We start from the raw sequence: 14,077 nt of genomic DNA, 5'->3' as shown, positions 1-14,077 counted from the left end.
TACCATCTTTTGCGTTTGTATTATTTTACTCCCTTAACTTATTCTTAATTTTGATTGATCCTTCTTTTTCTCTTTGCCTCTTTTATGCTACTCTTCTTTATTTTGCTAATTGTTTAAATTGGTCTTTTGAATGTAAATATTGATCTCTGTGACGTTATTACCCCTCGCAGTGCACAAAATGTGACTTGACAGATAAAATGTTATTAAACCATGTCATATTCCTCCACTGTTCCCCTCCAGTGTGTGCGTTATTACGCACCGTGTTATGTCAGACCCGCATGTTGACACTCTGTGGAGGCACAGTGACCCGGTGCGCGGGACACTTTTTGCAGCGTGCGGGCTATAAAGAGAGGGAGTGGCGCGCACTGGTGAAGGAGACAGACTCGCTCCACACGCACAGACGCACACACACAGACGCAAAGACAGAGGCAGCACGGCAGCGCCCGGGATAACATGATTATCGCTCTATTAGCTCCGCCACCGAGCCACGGCTGTAGATGCAGCGCAAGGATCATAGTACGGGGAGAGAGCGGGTGAGACACCGGGGGAAGACTTGACGCCTCATCTGTCACATGGATCTCCTCCGCGTCTTGATCTGCGTAAAGAAGTTACCCACTCTCTGCGCCTTAATGCCCGTGCGTCTCTGGCACTGGAGAGGTTGCTTCCCCGCTTGTTGCCTCAGGTAAGATCATGTCACACTTTATAAGGTTTATTCTCTCTCAGTGTTGTTGAAGGGAGGGAGCTCATGTTATGCTGGAGTTCAATAATCATGAATGACTTGTGCTAATTGGTTGTACAAAGTGTAAGTATGTCGAAAGATCACATTTTTGCTTTTGTTTCCTGACAGACTGATGAATAATTAGAGCTTCTCCTTGTGGAGGATGCAGTGCACGATGAAAGAGAAACATCCAGCCAGAGAAGCCTCACAGGAGTGATTCGGTCTCTCTTTCTCTGCTGCTGCTGTGAGCTACGAGCTCTGTCCTTCCTGGTGGATGATATTTTATTAACCTCAGCTGAACTCACTTACAAGAAGTGGGCCGACCTGCTCCGATGGAGTTTATCAATGACACTAACCAGACTCGTCTAGAGGTGGCCCCGTACAGCCTCCAGATGTCCCTGCCGCTCACCGTGCTGGTGGGGATGATGATCCTGCTCACAGTGTTTGGCAACGTGCTGGTGGTCATAGCTGTGTTTACAAGCCGGGCCCTAAGGGCTCCGCAGAACTTGTTCTTGGTGTCCCTGGCCTCAGCGGACATTTTGGTGGCCACCCTCGTGATGCCCTTCTCCTTGGCCAATGAGCTCATGGGATACTGGTACTTTGGCGAGATATGGTGCGAAATCTATCTGGCACTCGATGTTTTGTTCTGCACCGCCTCCATAGCCCACCTCTGTGCCATCAGCTTAGATCGCTACTGGTCCATCACACAGGCTATTGAGTACAACCTTAAGAGGACGCCACGCCGCATCAAGTGCATCATCTTCATCGTGTGGGTCATTGCAGCAGTTATCTCTTTCCCGCCACTCATCACCATGGAGAAAGAAAACAGTGGGAAGGACCCTGTGTGTAAGATCAACAATGATAAATGGTACGTCATCTCCTCCTGCATTGGCTCCTTCTTCCTCCCTTGTGTCATCATGGTGCTGGTCTATGTTCGGATCTACCAGATCGCCAAGAAGAGGACGAGGGCGCCTCCAGGAGACAGGAGGCGGAAGGTGATACCAAAAACGGCCACCATCGCTGCTGTCAACCCAAAGAACGGCGTAGGCGCTGAGGACCACCTCTGTCAAGAGAACCTAAACGGCAAGAGAGACATCGAGCTGAAGGAGGGAGTGGAAGGAGAAGGAGGGCCAGACGAGGAGAAAGAAGAGGTGAATGGGGTGGACATTGAGGAGTCGTCGTCGTCTGACCACAAAGTTAACAATCCCTGCTCAATCAAAAAGAAAGCGGCCAAGGGGAAAACCAAACTGAGCCAAATCAAACCGGGGGAGAATGACAATGTCCAAAAGCGGGTGCAAAGCACCAAAGGCAGCCGCTGGAAGGGCCGCCAGAACCGGGAGAAACGGTTCACCTTCGTCCTGGCTGTGGTCATTGGAGTGTTTGTCATCTGCTGGTTTCCCTTCTTCTTTACCTACATGCTGATGACGTTGTGCCAGTCCTGCCTGGTGCCTGACACCCTGTTTAAGTTCTTCTTCTGGTTCGGCTATTGCAACAGCGCACTGAATCCCATTATCTATACCATCTTCAACAATGACTTTAGGAGGTCGTTCAAAAAGATACTGTGCAGGAGGGACATGAGAAGATACGTATGATGGACTCTATCTTTGTGTACATACTTCTTTTTATTACTATGTTGTACAATAATCATAAAGTTCAAATACTCGTGAATGCTCTATAGGTGTAACTGCTGAAAAGGCTTTCCCAGGACGATCTTTACATGCAGCGTCTTCTTTTCAAAACATCCACCACCCACAGCTTCCACATGACCACATGGAGAGAACGACACAGAGAAGACATGCTTTTATTTAAATGTTATCTTTATTTTTATAAAACAAGCAAACATAATGATATGTATTGTATTTTACGACAGTATGTTGTACAAAAATAAACTGTCTCAATATTTGTCTGTATTTTGAGGATGATGATGAAAGTGATGATGATGATGATGATGATGGCTCTTTAAAGAATAAAACCCATTACATTAACTGGTCTCAGCACTCCAAATCAAGCTCAAGCATCAGGTTGGTGTCGTCATCTTTTTGCCTGTAACATTGTTTGTAATCACACACACACACACACACACACACACACACACACACACACACACACACACACACACACACACACACACACACACACACACACTAACAGAAGGGCAGCATAAGAGTCTCTTTAATGTTATGAGGTCAATCTTCTAAATTGCCTTTGTTGTGATTTGGCCCAAATCAAATTGAAATGAATTGAATTATACAAAGCAGTTGAATCTGAAAGTGTTAAGAGAGAGTTCCTTCTGTGAAAAGGTGGATGAGCAGGACGAACACACTGGTCCTCTTGTGCAGGGATTTGGATTTGGAGAGTAGAGTCAGGCCTTTAGCTGTAATTTCAATGGTTTGTTAAATGTGACCTTTACAGGAGATTAACAAGGAGTTTAGCTCCTAATGAGCCTGAATAGAATCTTCAAATGCTCTTTAATCATGCTGCTGATTAGACAGAGATTATCTGGGATATAAAATTATTTTTTTTATCTTTTCTTTGTGTGTGTGTTTGCTTACATATTTTACGGTCAGGTCATAAATCAACAATGAAAGAAGAATACAGTTGCAATGCGAGGCACGAGAAGTGGGAACATAACAGTTGATTTGCCGTTTTGTGTTATCACAGTATGCGTCATTAAGTAAAGACATGGAGCCCATTAAACCAGAACCTGATTGACTGGTCTCTCTGCCCGTCTTATCCTCTCGCCCTCGCTGTATTAATTCCGAGGAGACGGAGTGAATAGAGCAACAGAGAGGCAATCATCTGTGCAGTGAATACAGAGGATACAGCTTTTTTCCCAGTGGACTGAGTGTAAGTAAATGGATTTCTTTTGACAGTCAGGACGACAGCTGAGCAGTGCTATCCTCAGAAAGCTAAATGGTTCTTCTGGGAGCTTCTCTATATAGTAGCCTAAGCAGCCCGTCCATTGGTGCTGTGATGTGCGCTCGCATTCAGCTGGCGGAGTGTTTCCCTGCACGTTTACAAAATGTGTAAGTGTGGCGAGCCTGTGAGAAAGAGGGGAGTGGATAGTGTGAGAATGTGTGTCTGTATTTGCAGCACATATAAACACACAGAGGGGAAGCTCCCACTGGACGCATGGTTTGCTGGAGTCATGCTGATGCCCCATATTCAGCTGAAATTAGAGGAGATGTTTCGTGGGAGACTGTGAAATGTTGGCAAAAAAAGATTACTTAAACCAGAATGGAAGAGAAGAGCGCATTCCTCCGCCAAGGCCCATCAGTCCTCTTAAATTCAATCAAGCCTTATAGCTGAGCCTAACAAACAAAGCTGATCTTGAAATCATAATCTCCACTGTGGAAGAATGATAGTTATTTTCATCAAGGTTCATTCAAATTCCCTGGGAAATTGGTCAAATTGTCCTCCTCCTCTCATGTTAAAGGATGTGACAGAAAGTCCTGGATCCACCCCTTTGCCCATGTCACATCTTTCCACCAAGTTCCATGGAAATTCATTCAGTAGTTTTTGCATAATCCTGCCGAGAAACATACAAACAGACATGACAACATAACCTCCCTGTTCGAGTTAAAAAGACACCATCTCAGAAACCTCCACAAAAGTGAAGCCTTTACAGTTGATACCTTCGCCTACAAACCTGCCTTTTCAAAGTCTGTAATTATATAATATGCACACATTTTGGATTACATTGGAACAGTTACTGGCCGGTCTGATCCTTCTTTCTCTCCATGTTTGTCGTGAAAAAAAATCTCTTCTTCGAAATGCTTCTACACTTAAATGTATATGTTTAAAAAGCATGGCTATGTTTTCTTAGATTTGCTCTGCTTGTGCTCAAACTGTGTACTTGCACACTTGCGTTTTTGCTCTTGGATTTTTTTCTTCTGCGCTTGGATTATTTAGGCAAAAAGTTAGAATGTCAGAATCCCACCAACCAATAGAATGCCGGATGTAGTGATGACAAATGAAATTGTGCTGCCTTTTTTGACCACATTACTAAAGAATAAAAACATGCTGCTGGCCCTAGAGAGATTGTCAACTCTGGGGTTGTGATGTTGACTGGACAGGCGGAAACTGGGAGTTTTGGAAACAATGACACATCCAACATTTAACCAGAGTTACAGTTTTACTTCCATGTTGGTCCAAGAAAAGAAATCCCTGCTCTTGCCTTTTGCCATTGCCTTGATCCTTGTTACTTGTACTTTCTGTAACTAAGCAACCAACTGCAAATAGCTCCCTTTTAACACCATGCTGTGCATTATCAGTGCATGCTAATGGTCATGTCATATGCATTTTCAGGTGTGTTAGTATGGATGAAGATAGGAGCTAAAAATGCTTGTTTGGATGTTTTAAATTAAAATGATATTAGTGAGGACGTAGCCTAAGACAGACTTAAAAAAATATATAAACTGTGACAGGGTTTTTCAGTGGACGTGAACTGATAAATATGTTTATGTTTGTCTTGTTTTGTCCTCCTCTCCCTCTCTGTATCTCACACATCAACAACCAGCAGTGATATCATTAGGCGGATGTGCTTGCTGACAGCCTATTGGAAGAAGCCAGCTGTTGAAGTCAGCAGACCCCCTCGCACACGCACATACACACACACACACGCACACACAAACAGACGCGCACACACTTCGCCTCTGGGAATCGAGGCATGGATCATCAGGTTAGAGTGCACATCCATCTCCAAAAGGCGTAGCATGGCGGCTAAGTGCAGCTACCATTCACACAGACGGGGACAAAATGTCAGAAGCTGCAAACATCCAACAGGAAAAATGAAGTTGCGTTTGACTTGACCGCCTCGCATTCAAGTGTTTGTTTCTGTGAGTGTGTTTGAGTGTGTGTGGGGGGTGTTTTTACATATGGACGTGGGAGTGTCCTGGGTGTGTCTGCTTTGTACATCTGTAAATGTAGGTGGCCGGGGTGAAAAGGTCACGATGACGATGAATATTGACTGAAGCACCCACATACTACAACCTGCATTGTTTTTTTCCCACAGTGACATCCGCCTATTTGAAGTGGCTGCAGAATACATAATTACTCACTGTGTTTCTGATGACTCACTGTTGTTTTCTCCCACTTTTATTTGCCATCTTCAATCTAGCACTTCACAGGACGTCTGTATTTGCAATCTAAACACTACTTTACTTCACCGAGGACATATTATTGAAGTAGGGATATATTTTCTAACAGCCAGCTCATTGTTTGATGGCTCCTCTTTACACTGGACTCTTAAAAAGTGTTTCAGAGGTCTCATTTGAAACAGAGTCTCTGCCTTATTAACTGCCGGCTGATTAGCTGTCAGGCCTCTGGGTCTGATTGGAAATGCAAAACAATGCTGGGCAATGGATATTTCCCTAGAAAATAATTTGTCTAGACAAATCTATTTTCCATGAGCTCATTATGATTGAGAGCAATCAGCTCCCATCATCCCAGAGACCACACAGCATTATGCCACATGATTATTAGACCTGCAAGTAATTTGCTGTGGCTGAAAAAACAAGATGACAGGTTTGGATGTTCCAGTGTCTTGCATGTAAAGACATTTGGGGTTGGAGCAGCAGGGGCTGAATTTCCCAAATGAACAATTTTGTACCTAAAATTTTTATTTTTACAAACTGGATTCAAAACTTGCAGTGAATGCGAGAGAATCAAGAAACAGTTTGAACTCTAGAGCCATTTCAACAATTTCCATGGTTTGAAAGTAACACTGGTTAACGTACAGCCTTTCACATGACAGCATTTAAATATGGCTGTGATCAAAATGTCAGAATAATCTCCTTTCCTAATCACTATTCCTTGACCCTGATGGAAAACGTCATGGGGTTAAGGAAAGATGTAAAGGAGAATCCGTACGGAGTTTGAAAAAGAGAATTAAACGTTATAATAACAAAATGAATATACGTGGAGAAATCCTTGTGTTTCCTATGATAACGAAGATAGTAAAGCATTGAAGTTCTTTCCATTATTGTACAAAGAATTCAAACAGCGTTTATTATGGCGGCCACTGAAATACTTCCAGGTCATTTGACTCAGTTAGGAACCTTCCTGAGCTAAGAGGACTGTTTTCTCCTTCAGATTTTCAACATAGCCTTTCACTAGCTCCTCCTCTCCCACCAAGAGGGACCGGGGATATTTAAAGGGAATAGTTCACCCCAAAAATGAAAATTCCCTCATTATCTACTCACCACTATGTCAGGGTGGGTGAAGTGTTTGAGTCCACACAACACTTTTGGAGTTTCAGGGGTAAACAGCCAAGTCCGATACAATTCAAGTAAATGGTGACCAATTCTTCAAATGTAAAAAAACAACACTTGGATCTCACTCCTGTGGTGACATCCAAGTGTCCGTGAAACCCTGACATTCAAATTTGACTCAAATTACACTGAGTACATTTACATTGTGTTTTAAGCTGAAATGTTCTATGCAAACAGGGCTCCAGAGGAGGATATTCCTGTATTTTTCATAGTAATGAGTAAATAATGAGTGAATTTTCATTTTTGGGTGAACTATCCCTTTAAGACACCTGCTGCCTGACTTCCTCTTTGTGCTGCCATGTGCTGTGGCTGTAGTTCTCCTCACTCGTGTTGCACAGGTATGTCCCCCCACACTGGGTTTATATCAGGTGAAAGCTGTGTCAGGATGAAATAACTAACTGTGGTCACTGGTTTAGCTTCGGTACCAGAGTATTTAAGTGGGACTCCCTGGTTTGCCAACATTTTATTGATTAACTTAGTCGGCCCCTGTCTGCTGTTGTTAGCCAGTGTTGTTTGTCATATTCACCTCCGCCAAGGACGGTAGGTTTTCATCAATGTTTCTTTGTTTGTTGTCTGATATTAAGCAGCTTTACACAAATACTACTGGATACAAAACTGGGTGGAAGGATATGATGTGTTTTTTCAAATTTTTTGGTGATTAATTAATGTTTGAAACTTGATGAAAAAAATCTGACATATTTAGGGGACCGATATTTATGTGTGTGTGCAATTCGGGTTGATTGAATGTTAGGGGACTTAGGTATTAAGTCTACTCTGTGCCATTCTTAATATTTTTTCACAACAGCTTTTTGTAACCATCATAAAACACTATTTAGCATTTTAACTACATGGTAAATATGGTGTGGCTCTTTAGTTCCTTTTAACTTCAACTTATTCATGGGAGCTGAATGTCAAGTGAGGAGGATAAGTCACCCTTCATGGTTTTCATGGACGCTTAAGTGGGTCAGCTTTTTGCTGTGTGTGTGTGTGTGTGTGTGTGTGTTGCTGTGACTGCATTAGTGATGAGCACAGTATATTGTTGCCTAGACACTCCTAAGTATAGTATACAGCACAATCTTAGCCGACTGAAATTTGGCTCGTTTCTTTTTTCCCCCTTTCTTTTACTGGATGTACATCATAGACTGGTGTACATGAATCTGCAGGGTGATCCGGTCAGATGTTGCCTGAGATATAAATCTCTATTCAGTAGATATAAAGTCAGAAGCACAATGGTCACATTCATGAGAAATGTGCAGTTTTCATTGAATTCTTCAGTTCATGTCAAAACAAGAAAGGACAATGGAGCACACATATAAAATCTATGCTGAATCAAAACGCATCGACTGAATAAACAATAAAATCTCTAGTTGTCAACTACATAATCTTTACTGCACCACATTAATGTCCATTATCTATCCCAATACAACGTCCCGTTAAAGAGCCAATCACCCTAATGGACACACAACACGTGCCTGTCACACATCAATCATGAGTCAACCAGCTGATACATCCCCGCTGGTGTTTTTGCACCGTGAGTATTATGATGCCGCGTTAATCAGAGGTGGATGATTAAAGGAGCGACCGACACATTTCCAGCCTCCAGCAGATGTCTGGTTCTATAATTATCTCAGATAAAAGCGACAGACTTTTCTCTCTGTTTTCAGAGTTTGTCGGACAGCAGAGCAGAATACCTGTTGGGTGACATGGGAACAGCAAAGTGAGTGTAAGGCACAGAGGGCAGTAGAAGTGGGCTGCTGCAGTGTCTGTAATGACAGTCTAGTGTGTGCTGACGTACAGGCCGGTGGGCGTTCAGGAGGAGATTATACCTGAGCACACTGCCATCGCTGCGGCTTTAATGATGGTGATTGTGTGAAAGCACATGGTTCATAAATAACATCTTGTTGTGTTTGTCATGTTTTTTTTTTAAATAGGCAGACAAATGTAATCTGTGTCTGATGTTTATCTTCAAATATATTCAGTGTATATGAATGTAAAACATATTTAAAACTGGCCTGTGTAATGTCTGTGCGTTGGTATTTGTGTGTGCCGGTAAAAAGACTTCTCTGGAAACATGACTGACTTTATAATTTCTTTTGATTTCATTTTTTTTTTAAACTCAATGTGATAATATGATCCAATCACAAGTCACAGTTTGGAGTGTTGATGAAACGTGTTCTATCCTTGTGCTGTGTGCAGATTCCTTCATAAGGAGAATTTAATGCACACTGGGACTTCTCTGTCATTTCTGTTCATTGATTGTCAAAAATAAGCAGCATTCCCTGTGCATGGCCACAATGTCACACCATTCAGATTAAAATAGACTATTATAAGCAATTATACACTTGTGCATTTAAAGGGCATGCAACTAAAATGAACTCTAGATTCCAGAACTCCAGTAAAATGTTTTATGTAAACTGCACAGTGTATACAACCAAACAGTTTAACAAGGCTAAAGACCTTTTAATATTTGATCTGTCACACATTTGTTCTGTGTGACCACAAATGTCCATAACACCAGAAGGCTAAATCTGATGGGCTTTAAATATTTGTTTTGGATTTTCCCTTTTTGTCAGAGCTCTGCAGCTTATTTAAAACAATGTGTGTGAAAAATTGATAGAAAGCAATGCAAGTGTAGAGTAGTAGCAGTAGTATTAGTACATATTGTTGATCAGTGTGTACATTTATTTTTATTTTTATATGTCAGTTGTCATAAAAACTCAAAAGGTGTTTAGTTTGTCCAGTCTGGACTAATGTAAAAAACATGGCGGCCTCCATAGAGAGGGTCCCCTCGATGTAAATATAATGTATTTAAATATAAAGGACCTTTTCTGGGGTAAAGAAAACTACAATTCATACAATTTAGATGAAACAAACTAGTGAAAACATCATGAGGATTATTCTACATTAAATGTCTGCCAATAGTTCCCTTTCACCTAAATCTTACACACTGGACCTTTAACTTTTGCAGGAGGTTGTAAGTTTATACTACATCATTCATACTTAGGAAGTAATAGGGCCTTGAAGGTGCAGCCTTATGATTGTATAGAAGTAGGGTTGCAAAGGAGCAGAACATTTCCGGTAAATTTCCAGAAACTTTCCATGGGAAGTTAAGGTGGGCAATTGTGGAAATATTCCAAATTGGAAACTTTCCATGAGAATTATGGGAATTTATGGGAATTATTGGGAATTTATGGGAATGAACTGTAAATTGGGGTAATTTAAACAAACTGGATCATATCCAAATATAAATGTAAATATTTTTGTTTTGTCATAAGCAGACATCCATGCAAAATAATACAATTAAAAAACATGACATTTCAATACATTTATTTAAGTAGAACTTTAGTTTTATTTCTTGTATGAACAATTTTTTAATGAACATGTTGAGTAAATACCCCCCCCCCAAAAAAAGTCCCATTCAAAATGTTAAATGAAGGGAGCCCCCCTCCCTCCAAAAAAAGTCCCATTCAACATGAAAAACAAAAGCCTCTTCCCTCAAGTTTAAGTTTTGCAAGCCCAGTTTCTGCATGTTCTGCATTTTTGCCAAAACCTTTGATGTATGAATTCTTGTATGCTTACAGAAAACCATCTTGCAGGAGTCTGAAGAAACAGCATCACATTTGAGGTAGCTACCGCCACCATAATAAGCTAGCCTGTTAAATGGTCAATGAAATGAAAAATAGTTTACATTTAGCACCTATTTTTATTTAATATTTCCAAGTTAAACATCAATACTATTATAGATCAAATATATTTACCCCATAATATTATCTAAACTTACTTGACTTCAGATAGTCCTCGGGCTCAAATGTGTGGCTTCAATAGTCTTGAAATCAGATGTGCATGTGATGGAGGAATGCAGTAGGGGTTGTGGCCTCAATAGCCCTGCAGTAAGCAGTGTGCTGTGTGCATGAGGAGTGCACGTGAAGTAAATATGGTTGTTTTAGCCAAGATTATGCTACAATATATTTTCCCCAACTATATTTAAGTTCCCTGTTGAGGGCCAACCTCCAATTTTGTAAATTTCAGATTTATTCCCGTTAATTCCCATGGAAAGTTTCCAACTTTGAAAATTCCCGGAATTTTGCAACCCTATATAGAAGCATAAAAAATGGAAGAGTTGCCATAGCAGCAAGCGTTTTGTACAATCACTTTTATTCTTCATTGTTTGTTCATTGTTCAAGCTGAGGTTGTAAATCTTAAAGACTCCAAAGACTGAAGGCCTTATCTACTTTTACTCCATGAGTTCTGTCAAGCATCCTTTGTTCCCAATGTCAGAGTATTTCCTCTGTGGCTCAGTAATATGATTTTATGGTGTCCATCCATCCTCAGCCAAACAAATCAAAAACACAAATTATTTGTACAAATTATGATGCTTTTGAGTCCTTTGACCCTCACTTTAGATAAGCAGCGGTTTTACAAAACAAACAGTGACAATATTAGGTTTCCTGTACTGACTGGTCGAACAAGTATATTAGTCTGTTCAGCTGTCCGCTCTGTAACACGCTCTCTGTGCTTTCTTCCTCTCCTACAATCTTATCGTGGTCTTCCTCTGACAGGCAGCAGCCAGAGTTTTCTGATCGACTCTCTCCATCTTTATCCGAGCTGCGATCTTAATTTGAAACAGCACATTATAAGAATGTAATTATGCACACTTGTGGAAGCAATCGAACATGTCATTTCATGTCAGGTGAACGAGTCCCCTCATTATCTCAACGATACACCCACCTCTCATCCGTCCACTGATCACCTTCCCTAACACCCGAGCCATGTTTCTGCATAGGTGCTTATTATAAATACAACAGCACTGCAATAGTGATCACGTCAGCACCTTGTAAATATGAATAATTCAGAAGCGTGCTATTTTATGTCGAGTTTAAACCTTTCACTAGAAATAAAAACAGCACAGGAAGCCTGCAAATGAGAAAAATAAATCCGTTACAGGTAAATATGAGTTTCATGGAAATATTGGAAGGGGTGTGTCAGTGAGCATGAATCCAGAATAAGATCTGACATGTGGGTGTTATTGTGACAGATTCCATTTGCTCTATGGGGGATGGGTGGATGGATGGACGTGTTAGTGGAAATATACTGACGAAAAGGAGACGGTGGAAAGGATGAGATAGTCGCAGGGTAACAGCTGATGATGATCTGAATTTGTGCAAACAAACGTCTAATTGAGATTAGAGTATGAGGTTTGCAGGCGGCAGGTGTGTGTCCTGTCTCAGAAGAGAGACAGTGCCGTGAGTACACCGGCCACTTTGGGGGAACACAGAGTCCATCTCATGTACGAGCTCTATTTGCATGACAAGATCCTTAAAGCTGCTAAACCCTCTGTATACTCATTCCCACCCGAACTGCATTCAGACTTCTCATGTAGCAGCCCCCCCCTATTCCCTCAAACTGATGTGATTCTGCCTCTGCTCTCCACTGGGAATAATTCCATTTTCCCTGAGACAAAAGGCTCATCTTTCATATCACTGCCACTGGTAAATTAGGCCCAGGTTTGGTAAATGGACATGATAGCCCATATTTATGGCAGAATTGGGTTATGTGGCCAGCAAATACAAAAGGAAGAAAACCACCGGTATTCTCTCTGGAACGCTTCTGGCAAATCAGAAGGCAGCAGCAGCCAAGTAGTGTGTACAATAAACAGTGGAGCGGCTGAGACAGTAAGGGTTTGTATCGTATAAATAAATAAAATGACTTTCACGTCTGAATCTGTCCAAATGGACATAAACATGATTAGATGTCACTGTGATTCTCTGGGAACACTTCTGGGGCAAACTGCTTTAAAAATTGCTTCCTACACCGCAAGCAAGTCTCTTCTACATTTACAGTTATGCTATAACTTTGCTTGTGTCTGAATATATTTCAGTGTTAAAAAGAACCAATCATATGAAACAGGTGTGAATAATAGTTGATACAGTGAATATAGGAAGTGCAGACAGCATTAAACAGTAGGTGAAGAAAAAGAAGCGGGAGCAGCTCGCAGGATTGCTTGCAGGCTTCACCTCTAGTGACACAATGTTTCTGTGACAAGGATGTTAATTTGGCAGATTCAGACTACAGTACTGAGCCTGAATGTTGGTGATGGTGGTAGTAATGCTATAATGATATTACTGTTGCAACTAAATCAAATTGATATTTTCTCCATTCAAATTGAAAGAGTACTACCTGCTGAACTGACAACAGATCCACATGTGACGTCTATCCATCTACAAACCAATCAATGTTAAGTCAAGTTAAGGTGGAGGCAGCCCACGTAGATGATGACGACAGGACACGCATGTGTCAAACATAATTCTTTAGTCTGCTGTAATGATGTAAAAGGTCTTTCAAGTGTGGTTTTGAATAAAGCCTGCATATCTTGTTTTAACATAATTTCTGTCGATGGACCTTAAGGTGGTCATTAAATGTTGAGCTAAATTTTTAAATGTAAAATAAACATCTTAAAATGTACACTCATGCTGTTTTAACCTGGTTTTCTACTGCAACTCACTAAATCATAAGGCTGTTACTGACTGAGGTTACAATGATAGATCCATAAACTTATGACTTATCTGTTTGAGGTTCCAGCTTCATACATTTTAATACACTGAACAGGATGTCAGCACTTAGCCTCCATTAAGGAAATTAAAGTCTGCTAAATAATTTATTCTGATGGACTATGGTAATAGAATGTATAGTGTTAACTTATTGTCTATTTTCTCCTAATTGCTGTTTCTATTTTTTCAGAGAAGAATGTTCAGTGTCATCCAATCTTTCCAGCTTCTGTGAATTAAAATGTACACTCTGCTCTTCACCCATCACCAAGGTGATATATCAGAGCTTTTTTGAAGATGGCTTTTTTCATTCACCAGGCACACACTTAATTTAAAGTAAACATACCCAGAGTTTATTGAACAAACTCAGATCAGTTGTTCTGGAGTTTCTCAGCTCAGGGTTCATCCACTGCAAGTTCAGGGTCAGGTTCACAGTTTGTTCAGTTTGTTTTCTTTAACAGGCCTCTGAATGTGAAAGGGCACATAAGCAGAAGCCAACTGAGACTAATTTAATAACAACTCTGGACTGAGACTGAGCAGGA

The 14,077-nt window shown here is 41.0% G+C and overlaps 1 protein-coding gene and 1 long non-coding RNA gene across 2 annotated transcripts; both read left to right on the top strand.

The window, feature by feature from the left end:
• The first annotated feature begins 404 nt into the window (after window positions 1-404).
• adra2a (adrenoceptor alpha 2A) lies at window positions 405-3,239 on the top strand. Its single transcript, XM_020083936.2, has 2 exons — window positions 405-682; window positions 848-3,239. The coding sequence occupies exon 2, from the start codon at window positions 1,051-1,053 to the stop codon at window positions 2,308-2,310; it is 1,260 nt and encodes a 419-aa protein (XP_019939495.1). The 5' UTR covers window positions 405-682; window positions 848-1,050; the 3' UTR covers window positions 2,311-3,239.
• Window positions 3,240-6,664: 3,425 nt separating this feature from the next.
• Window positions 6,665-13,523, top strand: LOC138411294 (uncharacterized). The gene is made up of 4 exons (XR_011243941.1): window positions 6,665-7,328; window positions 8,655-8,707; window positions 10,572-10,615; window positions 13,160-13,523. It is a non-coding gene; the product is annotated as an uncharacterized lncRNA (long non-coding RNA).
• Window positions 13,524-14,077: the final 554 nt, after the last annotated feature.

Source organism: Paralichthys olivaceus, chromosome 8 (assembly GCF_024713975.1).
Source record: "Paralichthys olivaceus isolate ysfri-2021 chromosome 8, ASM2471397v2, whole genome shotgun sequence".
Lineage (NCBI taxonomy): Eukaryota > Metazoa > Chordata > Actinopteri > Pleuronectiformes > Paralichthyidae > Paralichthys > Paralichthys olivaceus.
Note: the sequence above shows the minus strand (reverse complement) of the source record. Positions and strands in the feature narration are given on the sequence as shown.